At 37.7% G+C, this 19,578-nt stretch overlaps 2 protein-coding genes and 1 long non-coding RNA gene across 3 annotated transcripts in view; 1 reads left to right on the top strand and 2 right to left on the bottom strand.

Moving 5' to 3' along the window:
• LOC138973551 (uncharacterized) overlaps window positions 1-19,578 on the top strand; it is a 495,333-nt gene that overhangs the window by 121,082 nt on the left and 354,673 nt on the right. The gene's annotated exons all lie outside the window — the stretch shown is intronic.
• Window positions 1-19,578, bottom strand: part of LOC138973545 (uncharacterized) — a gene marked incomplete in the record, with an annotated part of 147,938 nt that overhangs the window by 127,002 nt on the left and 1,358 nt on the right.
• LOC138973535 (uncharacterized) lies at window positions 3,183-11,476 on the bottom strand. The gene is made up of 8 exons (XM_070346253.1): window positions 11,391-11,476; window positions 11,066-11,137; window positions 10,477-10,614; window positions 9,905-10,102; window positions 9,357-9,512; window positions 8,715-8,909; window positions 5,280-5,403; window positions 3,183-4,480 (listed from the first exon to the last, which is right to left on the bottom strand). Exons 2-8 carry the CDS (start codon window positions 11,127-11,129, stop codon window positions 4,390-4,392), a joined length of 966 nt encoding a protein of 321 aa, XP_070202354.1. The 5' UTR covers window positions 11,130-11,137; window positions 11,391-11,476; the 3' UTR covers window positions 3,183-4,389.

Genomic DNA, 19,578 nt, shown 5'->3' with positions numbered 1-19,578 from the left:
GAGAGAGAGAGAGAGAGAGAGAGAGAGAGAGAGAGAGAGAGAGAGAATGCTTTGCTACATCTATTGCTGTCACGGTTAATATAATATCAGCCGAAGCGATTAGTTGACATAACGTAATCTTGTACAGCAGAAAATATTTTCGTGTTCAAAGATATAGTTAAATCAGTATTTCCAAACAAAAGTGTTTTGCAATCCAGAGCGTGCGTTGGCAGACTATTGAATAAAATGGTTCTATGTTCTTTAAATTTTGGACAATGTAACAAAAAGTGTTCAGCGTCTTCCGGGCGTACTCCACACGTGCATTCTAAATTATCAGAGAGGTGTCGGTTAACAAGGTCTTGTTGCAAATCGCTCATATTTAATCTCAACCTGCTGTGAAATACCTGTGCCTTAATTACGGTTGCCTAAATAATAATACTGTGGAACAACATCTCCATTGGTCAAAAATCTTTTAAATTCACCAACTCACTGCGTTTGTCGTATATTTTCTGGAAGATTATTCCACAAAGCTTCTTCTTCTTCTTCTTCTTCTTCTTCTTCTTTCCATTGCCGCTCCTACTGTTGCTTAATTTTGTTAAGTAACTTTGGTTTAATTTAAATATGTGTAATGTTGAACTTGTGGGGTCCTGATTTGGCCTATATGGTCCGCTGGACCCAAAAAGCAACAACTAACTAACTAACTCCTACTATTGCTACAGTGCTGTTATTTGAAGATTTTGAACACTTAAAATTTGTGTTATCCTAATACAAAAAAACAATACTATACACACATGTATGAACTAATAGTTATCTTGCATTATGATCGATTTCATACACAGCTGAAGGCATTAAACAAATGTCATTAGATACATTTTCACTGTTATCGCCACAATGAACAAGAGTAATGTGCCTATCCAATCACTCAGACATAGTTATGATTACCAAGGCAGATATACTATCTAAACAAACACTAGGAATTAAACCATGCAACAATTTAGGCTGCACGAGTTGCAAGGAGATAATTTGTGCTGCAGCTACACAATTACACAGTGAAAGGTGATGTTAGTTAATATGTACAGCGAGTTACTCAAAATAATGTACAAGGAATTTTCTTTATGGCAGGCCTCAAAATAGTATTGTAGACCTCACGTATGCAAGTATGTTGAATAGCACATACACAGGCAAAGCAAGAACAAACAGGGCTTTTATATAACTAAAACATGCTTGCTTTTTATCAGTGGTGATATCATGATCAGGTCAATGTTTATAGTTGATAAGAGGGTTGGTCGTCAATCAGTTACCTTGCTTTTGACACATATGAAAGAGACAGACAAACAAACACAAACCAAGAAAACAAAAAGAGACAGTTAACCAAACAGAAAACTCAGCATTCCAAGATATGCTTTTAACAATGTTAAGTGCATAGACATCACATAAACACACACCCCAGACACGTTTATGTTTAAATCGTATATTACAAATGTATGTATTGTTTATATAAATGTTTTTTACACTGCACAAATAAACTGTGAGCTGAACAAAATGTCGGATTTATTTTTAATAGTTGTTGCTGTTTTCCAAAATCATTAACTTAATTTGTAATGTGATAATTGTCCTCTGTTAAATATGTAGATATGGGCGTTTTTAGCAACTATGAGGCCGTTTGTGGTTTTGTTTCTTCTTTTTTCTTGGGAAGTTAATACTGCTGTTTTAGCAAGCTTATTTCTGTTATTTGAGAGTATATAGTGTGCATGTTTCGCCAATTAATTGTGACATTAGCCTTTTGAAGTGTTAAACCAACGTCTTCTTTCCATGGATATGCGCCCATAATTATATTTTACCCTGATTACTGTTACTATGTCCCGCAGTGGGGCACTGCGGTTATGAAATTAAAGGCCCCTCCTGTTTTTGGAACCCCAGGAGCTTTCTAGTTTGCTGTTAGGTAGATTTTTGGTTCCTCTTTCCTGTCATGCTCTCTTTTTCTTCATGAATTCTTTTCTTTTTTCTGCCTTCTTGCTCATTCACCTGTATTTTTTCCAAAAATCTCTTCTCTTGCCGCTTGTCTCGCGATTCATGTATAGTTTAATCTGTTAGTGTTCTGATGTAAGTCCAGCAGTAGATAGGTTAAGCCTATTTTAACATACTGGAAACTGGTAATCTTCCAGTAGGTATTAATTTAGTTTTACTAAAGCCTGCTGGGACACAAGTAATGGGTTAGTGCATTTGTAAACAGGAATCGCTTGACAAGTGGCCCCCTTCATCCCCCCCTTCCTCGTCCTGATATGGCTCTGCGTAGTCGGCTGGACGTTAAGCAACAAATAAACAAACAAACTGTTACTATGTTGCCAGCCTCTCCAGTTATGTAAAATACAACATTTTGGGAATCCTGTTTTTTATTTGAATGGATATATGTCACGCTGCATCCTTACTAACTTCCTGTGCAAGATTGGCGATAAAGGCCTTCCTTAATTACGCCCGAAGTTGACTTTGCAAAAACTTCGCGAAGTCTGTGCTTTAACGTCGCTTGGCGAATTTGGAGCAATAGCATGATATCAGTCGTCATGATCGAGTTAAGCTATTTGCGTAACCATGTAGTTAAATCAATTCTGTATAAGTTATTGTTTCACTGTGTATACTCAGAAAAGATAAAACATTGATCTGAGAGTACATGTGTTTGATGAATCTGAAAATGACGACATACCTCTGTGCTGTGCTTTGTGTTTTCTAAATTACAATAAAATAATATGTAATATATTTTATATCAGCAACAGGAAATATGAAAGCCGAGCGGGTTAATAATTGTGTAAATTGTTTGAAGAGGGAAGACTAGCTACGTGTCTGTAAATGCTGAACAGAATTAGTGTTTTCTGATCTGTGTGTGTGTGTGTGTGTGTGTGTGTGTGTGTGTGTGTGTGTGTGTGTGTGTGAGTGTGTGTGTGTGTGTGTGTGAGTGGTCAGTTTTTTGTAGCAAACTCAAGGTATATCACACACACACACACACACACACACACACACACACACACACACACACACACACACACACACACACTCACACACTGGGGAGATATGGGGGTGTGTTGGAAGGAGAGAATGAGAGACAGACAGAAACGAAAACAAAGAAATATACACAGAGATAGACGTGGAGAGACTGGGATATATTGCACACACATCCAGGCATAAATATATCTGACAACGTACCTTAATATGTGTTTTTCTTTTATTTGTACTTTACAGTGACACAACGATTTACAATTAGAATAGCTATATACCGGAAAATAACTGCCCCACATGTGAACGATAGAACAGAATAAAGTGTAGAGAAACCTTTGGCTAAATGAATAAAATATAAAATCAAATTAAATTAAAATGGTTTCATAACTTAGGCGGCACGTACAATACACAGAGCAATTGACAAGACACACAGTGGGTAAACCACGATCTATTACAAACTGTTATTCGTTCGGATGCGCCCTCCCAAAATACATAAATTGACACAAAAAAACAAATATTTAATAATAAACAGGAAAACAAAGCAAAACAAACTTAGAAATAATAAAAGCAAAGATAACCGGAGATGGGGAGAGGGGGGTGTCAGTTTACATGTATGTTGCATGGTATTTTGGAATTTGTCATTTGTGTCAACATTCCCTTTGTCATACAGTCGAATGTTTAATATACGTCACCTGCCTGTAGGGAAGATTTAGTTATGAATAATTTCCGAGGTACAGGGGTCATTCTTGCGAGACCTTTCTTCTATTTTACAAGGGAACAACTGTGATCAAAACAGATATCATCAAATCTGTTGTCTCTGTTTTTCTTATTCTAGGCATCCGCACCAAAACACTTCTGCATTTCATCGTTTCTTTACGTGAACATATCACAGGGTGTTGTCTTTTTTTTTTTTTTAAATAGTGATTCAAAGCAACTTTATTGCATTACAAACACTTTCAAAAGTTCATCACAGCGCAACATGTGTCGATAATACAGTGCCAACGAAGTGAAACTTCTCAGCCTCTCTGCAGTGGAACTGTAATTTGAGCATGTGTGCGTGTATAGCATATTTTGTTTCTCAAACAAATTTGTAACGCTGTCTATACTCGTAAGCATCATTTGTAACTAAATCTTTCCCTAAGGTATATGAAGTATATTAAACAATTCGACTGATGCTTACATGAATAACGCATTTAAAAATACTGTGAATACTAAATATTGTTGTTTGTTCGAGATACTCGTTGAAGGAATGTGTGTGTCCGTCATTCGATTGATTAATTGTTCACAAAAGTTACTCTTTTATAGACAGCTGTTGTCGCTAACACCTTATAATATTCATCCCATTATGCATAACTACATCAAAAACGGGTGTAAGTAAACGGTAGATCACCGCAAGTGATTTGAATCATTTGCACTTAATCAGACGCTCGGTCGAGCATGACCATTTGCTGTCGAAAGTTGCTGTTCTTCCTCTGTATGAGCCACAGGCGATTTCTTGCACCATTTTTTTCTGCAAAAAAATAACAAGTACTTGAAGAAAATACAACAACAGGTCTTTTAATTACAATGTAGACCATCTTCTGAATCAGTACATCCATCCATCCTGGAGTATATCAGGGATAAGTGTATCCTTTCCACATGGACATACACCGACATTTCACAGTCTGGTTGCTAAATGTCTAGAGGTGTACTTGTTGGGGAGAATTAACTCGTTCGTTCGTTCGTTTTTTGTATTGTTTGTTTTGTTTGTTTGCGGTCCAAACAATGTCATACTGATAAATATGTCATTTTGAACAATACTTTCAGTCATAACATTATTCCCTGCACAGTTAGCAGGTAGACTGTGCATGTTTTATACGTTTAGATATATGTGTGAGTGGTATGATGTTCTTCTCCCTTATACCATCTAGGACAGGGCTGTACGTGGTTGTGTACAAGGAAGGAAGATACATTTTATTGGTTTCCTCACAAGTTTGTCTTGTAAAAAAGGAGACCAGAAACATCGTCTTTAACAATAGTTAGATACTAGCACAACAAAATAGATACATAATCTGTTCATTGGTTAAGCAGTATTTCCCAAACCCTTCCAAAAAATTAACGGATTTTAAGAACCAAAATCAACCCCAAAACAAGATCTAACAAAAATACACAACACCAACCCATCACAAGAACGCAAATACAAGATAATATATGTTTCCCTTTGGAACGTCGATGACGTAAACGTCTGTTTCTAGAAACTGTGACTATCAAAATAAAAACCACCAGTGTCTGCGTGTTAAACGCTAAATCTTAATTGCCATTGTATGTACCTTTGGACCCACAGAAAAGCGCCAACACCTGAGATAATTGCCAGGACCAGGAACGCGAGAATCGCATACATAGGTGTAGTCAGATTATGCAGAGACTTGTCCGATGCATCTGGTTCTTCTGCAGCTTAAAACAAGTATTTCCAGTCACAATGAGTTTGAATTTGTGTGAGTGAAACTACTCAAGCATAAAACAGACGTGCAAACAAAAAAGAGATCGACGGCATAACAATTAAGTAGTAAACTGAAAAGAAAACAAGTCGCGTAAGGCGAAATTACTACATTTAGTCAAGCTGTGGAACTCACAGAATGAAACTGAACGCACTGCATTTTTCCACAATGACCGTAGTCCGCCGCTAGTGCAAAAGGCAGTGAAAGTGACGAGCCTGTTTAGCGCGGTAGCGGTTGCACTGTGCTGCATAGCACGCTTTACTGTACCTCTCTTCGTTTTAACTTTCTGAGCGTGTTTCTAATCCAAACATATATCTATATGTTTTTGGAATCAGGAACCGACAAGGAATAAGATGAAATTGTTTTTAAAACGATTTCGGAAATTTAATTTTAATCATAATTTTGATATTTTTAATTTTCAGAGCTTGTTTTTAATCCAAATATAACATATTTATATGTTTTTGGAATCAGAACATGATAAAAAATAAATTAAAAGTAATTTTGGATCATTTAATAAAAAATAATTTTAATTACAATTTTCAGATTTTTAATGACCAAAGTCATTAATTAATTGTTAAGCCTCCATGCTGAAATGCAATACCGAAGTCCGGCCTTCGTCGAAGATTGCTTGGCCAAGATTTTAATCAATTTGATTGAAAAATGAAGGTGTATATGTTACAGTCAAAACGGGAAATCAGTCATTACGGGTAATGACTAAAACTTTTAGTCATTTCCGGAAATGACGGTTTTGATCAGTCATTACTGGAAATGCCTAAAATCTTTAGTCATTACCCGTAAATGACTAAAAATATGCTCTAGACATTACCAGTAATGACTGAACATGAACTAAATGTTCTGAGATGAATCCCATTATTACAAAAATTGTGAGTCTTCATAGTTTGCTCCCCCACAATCATCTAATTTTTATCCAATTATGCATGATATTGTGTTTTCATACAATATTTAACATAAGTCAATATTAAACTTAGTAATAATTCAAAAATCAAGCAAAAACACATTAAATTTATTTGGTTGTAAAGGCTATAAAACACACAGAGTGGTAGACACGAAGGTTGCACCCGTGTGTGCGAAAGCCAATTGCTATAAAACGCGCACTAAATGCATGTACTTCTCAGATCGGCCAATATAAATGCTATATAGAACGCACTCCTTTCGCCATAAAGCGCTCAAACCCCGAACCGCATAATCTCTCAATCTATTCGCAACTCTGATGTTAAACATTTGTCAATCTTTTATTTCAAATACACATTAGATAAAATGAACAGAAATTTGGAATAAAGAAAAGATAAAATGAACAGAAATTTAAAGAAAATGGAATTATCTCTCTCTCTGTCTTTGTCTGTGTCTCTCTCTGTCTGTGCCTCTCTCTCTCTCTCTTTGTCTCTCTCTCTCTGCCTGTCTGTCTGTCTCTCTCTCTCTGTCTCTCTCTCTCTCTCTCTCTCTCTCTCTCTCTCTCTCTCTCTCTCTCTGTCTTTCTCTCTCCCTCCCCCTGTCAATACCCCTTGCAACTAAACCGTCTTGAACACACACTTTGACGCTGTAATGACAAATACACATTCGATAAATTGAACAGAAATCTGGAGTAAAATAGAATAAATCAATGGAAAATTGAAGTAAATGACACACACACATACACACACACACACACACACACACACACACACACACACACACACACACACACACACACACACACACACACTGGCTGTGTTGATCTACAAACTCTTTCTGTGCTTCAGCGAGTGTGATCGTGAATCATAATTGTGGAAAAAATTCTACAGTTAACAAGAGTTCACATAATGTGTATTGGTAATCGACAGAAAGCCGAGTGAGCTAGTATTCACATTCCGCATTTTCTTGACTAGCAGTCATTTCCGGAAATGACGGTTTTGATCAGTCATTACTGGAAATGCCTAAAATCTTTAGTCATTACCCGTAAATGACTAAAAATATGCTCTAGACATTACCAGTAATGACTGAACATGACTAGCAGTCAGGCAATAAGGGTAAAAAATATTCACAAAGTTTAGTCATTTACGGGTAATGCCTAAAGATTTTAGGCAATTCCGGTACTGACTGATCAAATCAGTCATTTCCGGAAATGACTAAAACTTTTAGTCATTACCCGTAATGACTGATTTCCCGTTTTGACTGTAACATATACATGCCACCCTGTATTTCTTTAATAAAATCTTGTTTAAACCAAAAATGAAGGTGTGACAATGCCGCCTCAACTTTTACAATATGACGTCATAAAAGACATGTATCGAAAAAAACAAAAAAACGTCTGGGGATATCATACCCAGGAACTCTCATGTAAAATGTCATAAAGATCTGTCCAGTAGTTTACTCTGATTCGCTCTACACACACACACACACGCACAGACAGACAGACACACACACACACACACACACACACACACACACACACATACACCACGACCCTCGTCTCGATTCCCCCTCTATGTTAAAACATTTAGTCAAAGCTTGACTAAATGTGACCCTCCACCACGAAATGAGTCGCATGTCACCTCGCGCGGTTCTGCGCTAGGCTTAATATAAGTCCGGGGAGTGTCTGGTAACAGTGTGAGGGTCACCTTAGTCACAGGCTTATAACTCAAACAGTTTTTGCTCTTTTCTAAAACGGTTTTCACCGCTGGATAGAGCATAACAAACTCGTTTGGAAAATGTACACATTTGAAAATCATGCAAAGGTGACATGCGACTCATTCCGTGGTGGAGGGTCACAAATGTAAAAAGACGTGATTGGAACCAAAAGTACTGACAGTATTTAAAGTGAAGCATTCATACAAAAAAATGAAATAGGGTTTCAGTAGATAGGAGTAGCAAAGGCATTGGTAAAGATGTATTAGGTTTGGACATAAACATTGTCTGTTTATTTTGCAGCAGCTTAACAGAGAAGAGGACTCGGTGGTTATTAGTAGTGTTACAAAATAATCAAATAGAAAGATAAGAAAGGAGACGAACAGCTTGTTTACATGCTTTAGAAATGTATTGAATATGGGCTGTGTGATTGTATGCTTTATTGTGTTTTCCCGTTGTTTTTGTTCTTATATTTTTGAAGATGCATATAGCCTAGTTTTGTATGTCTGATGTTATTTGATGTTGCTGTCTGATGTTGGTGTCGTGTACCAAAAAGAATTAAAAACGTGTTAACAAAAAACTAAAAAAACTAAATATGTGTTAGGTTACACACAAAAAGTACACACATAATACATGTGTTACCTCCATCAACTTTCATCGTGCACATTTCTGTCAGTCTGCTTTCCTTGTTCGCTTTACATACATAGTGCCCGACTTGCTCGACCTTGGCTGTGATAAGTCGGAAGCCATCTGCGGAGTTGTGCTCAGTTTTGACTTCGCCTCCATCGTGGTTCACTACACACGAGTCCTCTCTTCTGTTGCAGCGAATTAGTCCCACTGAGGAAATAATGAAAGAATGTTGTTCTTAGTAACAGTGAAAATGCTCTGCATCAAGTCGTATGCCACTGCTTAGGCTGTCATGTGTTCATTTTCTGAGCACAAAATTTAATGTTTCATCCCACACAATTGATTCGTTTAAAACAATTGTTTGAAAAAAAGTAACCAAACTAATCAGGAGATCATCATCATCATCATTCAGATCATCATTCTCATCCAAATCATCATCATCACCCTCATCCAGATCATCATCACCCTCATCCAGATCATCATCATCCTCATCCAGATCATCATCATCATCATCATCATCATCATCAGCAGCAGCAGCAGCAGCAGCAGCAGCAGCAGCAGCATTATCATCATCATCATCATTATCATCATCATCATTATCATCATCACCACCTAACCAACGACACCACCACCACCATCACCACCACAACTTCATACCTGGTTTAGTAATGAACGAGCTGTCATATCTTTCAAGCACTAAGTTGTCAGCGTCCAGGCTGTCTGGAAAGATGCAGGTGGCTGAAATTCGCTGTCCTCGTGAAAGTCGTGTCGGTGCAAAGCAAGATATCTTCCCACTGGTGCTTGGTGTCTTGCCTAAATAGAGACAAAGAAAGAACATTATTGTTTTTCTTTAGTAACATAGTTCAAGCTTCAATGGAATGCATTTCATTAGCGGCATTTTTTGGCGTTCGTTATTGGCTACTTTATAACTCATCACTGATCTGTTCTCTCAATAAGCCAATATATTTACCCGTGAAAGACATACAGAAGGCAAGCATGAAATAGGAGACAGAAGAAAGTAACACAGGAATAAACAAGCAAACAAGAGAAGGAGAAGAACAAGAACAAGAAGAACAAGAACAAGAACAAGAACAAGTAACTACAAAACATAGTTAGTCTGAATGGCTTTCTTCTGTGTCCGAACCCATTCTGTTTCTCCAATGAAACTGTTTGAAAAAAAAGTTGAACAAATATGATTATAAAACCTGTCACAGTCAAGCTGCATTCTACAAGTCGCATGCCATTTTCTGGCGGAAGTGTGGTGCACGAGTAATTCCCATCATGTTCTGGTTGTGCAGATGCAATGTTGAGTGTTACATTGGGGCCCTGTACAATGACGTTGTAGCCATGCTGGAATTCACATTTCAGAGAACTTTTCTCCCAGGCGCAGATTGCTACTATCACTGAAAGTAGAACACGATGCGCATGTCATTGGTCTCGTAGACAAACTGTGTGTTCACATACTAACATTAAGAATAACATTATTTCACATAAATGTCTTATTAAAACTGTAAGGGGAAGTATTGCAAATCGAAATAAAACACTATATAAGTAGAATTAGACCACAACTTTGATTCTCTTGATCTTGTTCAGATAAAGATCAGGTGAGGGTGTTTTTTTTAACAAAAGGGAACATTCAATTTAATATCTGAAGGGATACTTATTTCTGTCTGCAACATGATTGAATATTTGATATACGATTAGTTAATGAAGCTTTCAGGTGGATGGTAAATGTCCAGGAATGTTTTAATTTGATCTGTTAGAATTAAATACTCACCTGCTTCTTTGCCATTGGTTTGTCTGAAGATGTAGAAATCTTGCCCTTCGCTCTGCAGGTTCTTATGGTAAGAACAGGTCAATGAAACATGTTCCCCCTCAACCACAGTCCCTGGGGAAGTGCAGGATATATCTGCACCTGAACATGGTATACTTAATATATCATATACATGAACACTGTACGTAGTAATATACACTAACAATATACATTATTTATCACATAAGTAGACTCGGGTCACAGAAATACAATGTCATAAAAGAGTTGATTATAAACCGTACACAATAATTGTTGTGTTCCCACCGAGAAAGGAGAAGAACAGCAACAAGAACTCAAAATACGAACAAAAAGAGGAAGAAGAAGAAGTAGAAGAAGAAGAACAGTACAATAACACCACCACCACCACCACCTCCCCCACCACTACCACCACCACCAACAACAAACAACAACAAACAACAACAACAACAACAACAACAACAAAAATATAAATAAAAAATCCCAATGATGTGATATGAATATCAAAGTTGTGAGAGAAAAAAACCTGAGAGTCTGCATAACAAAAGATATCTAACCGGGGATTATGTCTACTTACCTGAACCAAGGCAGACACCGAACAACAGCCAAGCTAAGACTGTCTGACCGGTGTGAAGCGTCATTTTCGTAACTAAACAAAAACAAGACAAAAAAGCTCTTGTAACAAACAAAAGCAAAATCCAAGCATAAACCAGGGATGGTTTATCAGTATGCATCATATAAGATAGTCTATGACTCCGTTCGTCTTAAATTAAAACGCTCATGTATGTGGACCATTGCCACCAAAATCCATTTTGGAGTTTAAGTTTTGACAATATGAAAAAAAAAAAGAATCAGGAGTAAAACTGTCTGTAAAATACTGGAACAACGTATTCCATACTTACTGGAGTCACCATGTTGTTCCCCTCTCCGTGACCCGCCCTCAAATAAGACCAATTGATATGTTGAACATAGAGTGACTAGAATGGCCTGCCTCAGACTATTCTTAGCTACCTAACATGACACTCATAAGCAAAAGGCTCAGGCCTACTCTCTCAGTTTACGTATCTTGTGTTTTCAATTGCGGTTATCTGAAAACTTGCCAGCTGACTCATAACTACCCGGTATGACTTCAACCGTCGAGTCATACCTTTTTTACAGGACAATGTCACATGTCAGACAGGTATTACACTGTGTGTGTGTGTGTGTGTGTGTGTGTGTGTGTGTGTGTGTGTGTGTGTGTGTGTGTGTGTGTGTGTATGTGGGTGTGTATGTGTGTGTGTGCGTTCGTGCGTGCGTGCGTGCGTGCGTGCGTGCCTTCGTGCGTACGTAATGCGTGCGTACGTACGTGTATGCGTGTGTGTTTATGTATGCGTGTGTGTGTGTGTGTGTGTGTGTGTGTGTGTTTATTTTTGTTGTTGTTGTTTTCGTATTGTGTGTATCTTTTGTTTGGTTGATTTTTGTGTCACACAAATTATATAAGCAGAGATGCATTAATTGTTTGTGAGCAGACAATATACTATCACACGCACACACACACACACACACACACACACACACACACACACACACACACACACACACACACACACACACACACACACGCGCAGAGACGGTTTATTAGACGACTTGCCCGACAATCTACGCGATGTCTATATTACTTTCTAGTCATAGCTGTTTTTTTCAGGAAAAGGTTACATAAAAGACGGGTATTAATATAATATTTACTTGGTGCATAAGTGTTTGAGTACGCAAGAGGGCTGAGATAGGATGGGGGCAATAACTTGGGTTTGGAGAGTTGATCTTGAGAAAGTAAGGATAACAAGTGTAACTTTGTAACATAACTTAATTTAGATCTGCATATTATTATAATTTTCTTTAACATGCACATACATTTTAAATGAATTGATGAATCATTCAGCACATGTTTAGTTGCATTATTTGTAACATGTACTTTTTTGAAGCTGTATGTCTTTGTTTTATGTTTAAGAAAAATAGGCAGTGCGTTCCATATGACCGCACCCGAATAAATAAGGCTTGATTTGAAAAGATCAATACGTGGAGTCGGTGTTATGATTTTTAGTCTGTTATAGTTTAAAATTAAATTATCACGTAATGTATCCGGTGCATACCCTGACATCACTTTATGCATTATAACACCTTTATTATACATTAATCTTTTTTGAAATGGTAATACTTGCACATTTTTATAATCAGATTGTGAAGGATTGTGATTTTTCAACATAATAAGCTTAACTGCTCTTCTGTGAAGACTAGCTAAAGGTTTCAAAACATTAGCACTTGCACAATCCCATACAGTGGATGCATAATCAATAATTATTTGACAATATGTGATTGTAAAAAAAGATATTTCGCGAGTGAAGATTCAAGAAGTGTTTAATTTTTTTATAACTGATATATTTTTTGGGAAGCTATCTTACAGATGTAATCAATGTGGTAATTCCATGACAAATTATTATCAATCTTTACACCAAGGACTTTATGGTGGGACACTTCTTCCAATACTTGATTTTTAATATAAAGGGGCGGAATGCTCGATAATAGATTGTGTCGCTTCTGTCTTGTGGTTATGAGCATACATTTTGTTTTTGTATGCTTAAGAGACATATGGTTTAACTCTGACCAATTCAGTAGTCCATTAATGCTTTCTTGGTGAGTTTTTGATAAATAAACTAAGGAATGGTGACTAGAATGTATAGTAGTGTCATCTGCAAACAACTCGCAGTTATTACGTATGCAAAGTGGTAGATCATTGACATAAATAGAGAACAATAATGGGCCTAAAACAGATCCCTGTGGGACCCCATATTTCAAAGTACTTTCATTTGAATATGATGCATTAGTAAATGTAATTTGTTTTCTATTTAAATGAAACGATTTAAGAATATTAATGGTGGTGCATTGCATGCCATATATTGACAATTTCCTGATGAGAAGAGAATGATCAATAACATCGATAGCCTTTGCAAAATCTACAAAAAGTGCTGCAGAAAATGTATTGGAATTTATATTGGTTCGCCATTGATCAATCAGATTTATAAGAGCTGTATGACATGAGTGCTTTTTGTGAAAACCAGATTGTTTTGGATGGAATACATTGTTTTTATCAAAATGTGCTAGGGCATGTTTATATATATGTGTTTTTCCAAGGGTTTGACAAATACACATTTAAGAGAGAGAGGGAGAGAGAGAGAGAGAGGTAGAGAGAGAGGGAGAGACAGAGAGTGAGAGAGACAGAGAGAGTGAGAGAGAAAGAGAGAGAGAGAGAGAGAGAGAGAGAGAGAGAGAGAGAGAGAGAGAGAGAGAGAGAGAGAGAGAGAGAGAGAGAGAGAGAGGGGAGAGATGTAATTGGGTCTTTTCTTGTACATTTGTTGATGCTGAGTATCTTAGTTCCATTTCAAAAAAATCGTGTTGCGTTTATTATATATAATCTTTAATTACACACACCACACACATGGTGTCGCATGTATGCATCACATATATCATTCAGTCAGTGTAGTTTTGTTTTACCTTATTTGCTGAAGTATGTGGAACAGCTCATATTGTATATCATGATCCACGTTTTTAAGAAGAGTTTATTGTCTTTTGCAAATGTTAGGTCATACCAACATGCTAACGTCATACATCCGAGTCTAATCAAAGTCAGTGAGTGCGGTAGTTTGTGTTCACGCTGTTCATGTGTCTTTACAATCTAACTGACACATACCATTTTTACGTTATCAGTATTTACGGGTACTCCCTGTGCAAAACGCAAGTGCAATAAAACAAGTTGATATTTGCCACAATAGATAGTATTAGGTATACAAATAAAACTCATTTGACAAATTCCAAATCAAACCATGCAACAACAAAATACAAATAAATTTTTAAAAAAGTAGTTGTATCTGCTTTACAAGGAACATGTATAACATGAAACAACACGTTTGTACGTACTAAAAATATACCTGCTATTTTACACAGATAATTGTGTTAAGAATGCGACTGGATAACAATAGGGTGGCAAAAATACATGCATCTAAAGTGCAGGGAGTACCCTCGTTTGACATCAGGACATTGAAGTAAATCCGGCAAATGTTTTTCTCTTTGTTTTTAGATTTGGCCCTTTAAAAACACTCTCAAACCCTAAGGATACCCACGTTAATGTCACGCTTATTTCAACACCATTACAAACGCTTCCTTACAAGTGTTTTACTTGTTTCCTTGAGCCTCAAAGGACTTTTAGGCTATAACCCGTCAAAGGAAACACAAACATAACAAATAAAATTATGAAATAATGTCATTGAACAAAAGAAACGCTCAAATAAAATTAATAGAAGTGTTTATATGTTCATGCTATTGTACAACCCTGCTATCATATGCTATAAGTACGCTATTTACCCAATTTACTCTTCATCATAATCTGTTAATAGTCCATATCTACAAGAGACGCTCGTTGTCAATAAGAAGCGACCGTATCAGTTCTCTATTGTCCTAGTTTCCTGTAGCTAATGCAAAACAGATGCAAAATCTAAATTGTTCTCAACCCTGATCTTGTCGGTTGTAAGCTAACTGAGGCACATCAATACATTTCCATTACTTGAAGCTCCTAGCCCTGATAGAAATAAATACGCACAAAAACGTCATATACGTTACTGTCTGGGCGTTGTTTTTGTGTGAACAACAAACATGGACAATATTGACAAGCCTTTTTGACATCATAATTATGCACTATGATAATGCATGATAAGAACACCCAATGCTGTTGTTGCAGTAATATGTTTCCAAATGGAAGTCCCGTGGGTCAAAACCATGTTAAAAGAAAATGTCTGCGAAAACAGGTGTGATCCTTTTCAGAAACATTTTGGTCGCTTCTTTTTTGACACTGCGTAGACGATACAAATGTTACATATTTTGAAGAAAAATCATCGCCTAAGTCTCAGTCAGAAAACAACATGCTTAAAACGAATAAGTAGTCTTGAATTTTACTCTTCTAAGATGCTCGAGGGCTTGGTGGTTTTGTGTGTGGGTTTTTTTCTTCTCGGAATGTGAGCTCTTGCGTGTGCGTGTGTCTATGTGTTAACATAACATGTGTGTGTGTGTGTGTGTGTGTGTGTGTGTGTGTGTGTGTGTGTGTGTATGTGTATGTGTGTGTGTGTGTATGTGTGTGTGTGTGTGTGTGTGTGTGTAGCTTGCTTTATTCGCCTTTATTGAAATCTATGTTTTTACAAGGGCTGTCTCAAAAATGTTGGGCACGTTAGTACTTTAGTGTTTTGTCGCTCGACACTGCCTCGTATGTGTTTTAAAAAGGATAGGCAGTAAGACCACATTAAATGCTGTTGACGTCATTATATCCAATAAACGACATACCCAGCGCTTTTGAGACACCCCCAAAGAATGCATGTCGCCAAGCAAACCATAGATTTCATGGACGAATAAAGTATTGTATAAATATATCAGCGCGCTGTGTCTGCTAGAGTGTGTGTGTGTGTGTGTGTGTGTGTGTGTGTGTGTGTGTGTGTGTGTGTGTGTGCGTGTGTGTGTGCGTGTGTGTGTGTGTGTGTGTGTGTGTGTATGTGCGTTTGTGTGTGTATGTGTGTGTGTGTGTGTGTGTGTGTACCCCCGTTTCCACAGGTTTGGTTGCCTAAATCACCATAAGGCAACCATCCACACGTGGATGGCAACCTAAACTCTGGATGGCAACCTAATTGTGTGGATGGTCGCTTCATTTAACACCGTTAAATTGACTTTTTTGACGGAAAGAATGTCATAACAATGTTCAAAATGACATTCTTTCCGTCCTCTATAGGCGACGAAATAGGTCAAATTTTGTGCATTTTTTAGTGCAAAATTCTTCGATGCCGGAGCGAGTACTGCACCCAGTGCTGTTGTAGTGCAAGTGCACTAGAAAGGCACTACACCCAGTGCCGCCTCTTAGGTAACCATCCACACTTTAGGTACGTGTGTGTGTGTGTGTGTGTGTGTGTGTGTGTGTGTGTGTGTGTGTGTCTGTGTACATCTTTACCAGAACTATAATGTCATACAATACAAGCTACAAAAGAGAGATGATGCAGGTCAAGACGATGACAATTATTTCGGAAGGCTTTGCTTGGCATTCATTTGGGGTTCTTCGCTGTCCCGGCTTCACTTGCGTGCATTCTTATTGTACCTGCATAACAATAAAAGCAGGCTGTAATGAAACACATTCAAAAACTATATATGTTTCTTTCTCTACTGTACTGCTGTTTGCTTATTCGCTCTTTCGTTTGCCTGTGTGTGTTTGTCTGTTTGTGTGTGTGAGTGTATGTGTGAGTGTATGTGAGTGTGAGTGTGTATGTGTGAGTGTGTGTGAGTGTGAGTGTGTGTGCGTGTGTGTGTGTGTGTGTGTGTGTGTACCCCCGTTTCCACAGGTTTGGTTGCCTAAATCACCATAAGGCAACCATCCACACGTGGATGGCAACCTAAACTCTGGATGGCAACCTAATTGTGTGGATGGTCGCTTCATTTAACACCGTTAAATTGACTTTTTTGACGGAAAGAATGTCATAACAATGTTCAAAATGACATTCTTTCCGTCCTCTATAGGCGACGAAATAGGTCAAATTTTGTGCATTTTTTAGTGCAAAATTCTTCGATGCCGGAGCGAGTACTGCACCCAGTGCTGTTGTAGTGCAAGTGCACTAGAAAGGCACTACACCCAGTGCCGCCTCTTAGGTAACCATCCACACTTTAGGTACGTGTGTGTGTGTGTGTGTTTGTGTGATTGAGAGTGATAAATAGGGGATAGAGAAAGAGCGTGCGTACGTGCATGCGTGCGTGCATGGGCACACGCGCGGGTATGTTGTGTAAGTGGTGTGGTGTGTGTGTGTGTGTGTATGTGTGTATGTGGGGGGGGGGGGGGGTGTTTGTATATCTGCCTGTATGTCTGTGTATGTAAACGTGTAAACCAATTGGGTAAATCCGGGTGTGGCCAGTTGGTGTGTTTGCACATAATTTACCGTTGAAAGAAAGCTGCAGCACCCAGAAGAACCAGAAGAATGAAACATGCGAGGATGCCGTATAGGGGCAGGGTGAGCTCTTTCAAGGCCCAGGTCTTTGTGCTGCTCGCTGTGATATACAAGCATAAGAATATATTACTAGACAGGGGCGGATCAGTTGCTTTGTAAGGGGGGGGGGCACTTTGAATCGAAAGTGAATGTGATGGGCGCGAAGCGCCCGAATTTGCTAGCGGGGTCCGGGGGCATGCCCCCCCGGAAAAAAAATTGCCTAAAGAAGCAAAATGGTGCCATCTGGTGCCATTTGAACTTAGAAATGGTCATAGAATCAGCATAGAAAAATCTTTTTTTTTTTCTTCTTCTTTTTTTTTCTCTTTTTTTTCGGGGGGGGGGGGGAGGGGCACGTGCCACCCCCCCTCGTCCGCCCCTGCTAGAATTGAAACATATTTGAGCGAATTAAAAGTTTTATTAAATCGTTTGTTAAATAATAACCACCAAAATGTCATTAATATTGCTGAATAGTCTGATGATTTTTGAACATCAAACTGTGGGCTTTTTGGATATCTTGCAATTGAGTTCATATCTGTTCTGTTAGATGTTAATCTAAAATCGTGTGAAACGGAAAACAAAGAAATATGACACCATACCGTGTTTCAGTTCAAGTGAGCATGTGCCACTTTCTTGAGTGATGGCAGTGGATCTGCACAGGTAGATGCCAGCACTGTCGGCAGTGGTGTGAGGAATGCTGACCCTCAGGTAGGACTTAGTTTTGTGGTCAACTTGGTATCCTTCCTTTTGCACACTGCAGGGCTTGTCTTTTTCACAGCGCACGATTTCTTCTGAAATATACCATACCGCAAATTAGCCTCCATTTTATTTTAGACTGTCAAAGGATGGAACAGTTTGTGGTTCTATGTTTGTTGTTGTAGTTTGTAGGTTGTGTCTATCTTTCAAACATCTACATGGTGTCTGTGTATATTAGTTTAATTTGTTTAAGTAAGTCGGATGGTTTGCAAACAGTTCTCATTTGTGCTTCCTCTATTTCACAAACCAACAGACATAAATGGATAAGTAAATATATGATTGCATAAATATGAGTATATACATGAATTACAAACAAATAATTAAACAAATATATAGATACATACATATGATTCAACAATTACAAACATACAGTAATTAATAAACACATAAAGAAATAAATGTATTACAACAATAAGTAATAAATGAATGAATAAATAAATGAATAAATACACATCTACAACTAATAGCAAATACATGTATACATGAATCGATAGATAAAACAATAAATCCATGAACCAATTAATTCATGTTTTCATTCGTTCAAGCACACAGTTATACATTAATATCACAATAAATGAATAAAACTTAAGAATTAATGCCAGTAAGAATTACTGAATGTATTGATCAATCAATGCTATTATACCTTTGCAGGCTCCTTCAGGACCACAGTATTTTTCCAGCGTGACACCAGTCATGCCGATGGTTTTTGGAAACATGCAGAAAAGTGAGGCCTGGTCGCCCAGCAATACGGGCGAACTAATATGGCAAGAAACGGGGTTGTCTCCGAATTCTTCATTTTCTGCAACCAGCAATTATTAAGTGACTACAACAAATCTATCGATATTTATAAGGTCATGTACATGAAAATGTGTCTCTATTTCCTCTTGGCTTTCTCTTTCCATTTTTATGCAGGGATAAGTGGTGCTGTCCCGGTGATCAAAGGAAAGAGGATTATACTAAGAGTAGAGCAAGCTCGTCACAGGGGAAAATACACACAAAAACACACACAAGCACAAGCACCACTACCATCACAAACAAAACCAAAAACAACAAAGACGACGACGACAACAACAACAACAACAACAACAACAACAACAACAACAACAACAACAACAACAACAATAAACAACAACAACAACATAAGAACAAGAACATGTTGTATGTATTGTGCTTTTTGATTACCAGTATAAGCTTATAGTTGAATCAAAATATGCTCTAAGTGCATTGTAGACAGTAACTGTAGAATACAATACAACGCTAAAACAAACATAAACGAAACAACACCATATTTAAACAC

This window comes from Littorina saxatilis, linkage group LG8 (genome assembly GCF_037325665.1).
Source record: "Littorina saxatilis isolate snail1 linkage group LG8, US_GU_Lsax_2.0, whole genome shotgun sequence".
In the NCBI taxonomy this organism is placed as follows: domain Eukaryota; kingdom Metazoa; phylum Mollusca; class Gastropoda; order Littorinimorpha; family Littorinidae; genus Littorina; species Littorina saxatilis.
Note: the sequence above shows the minus strand (reverse complement) of the source record. Positions and strands in the feature narration are given on the sequence as shown.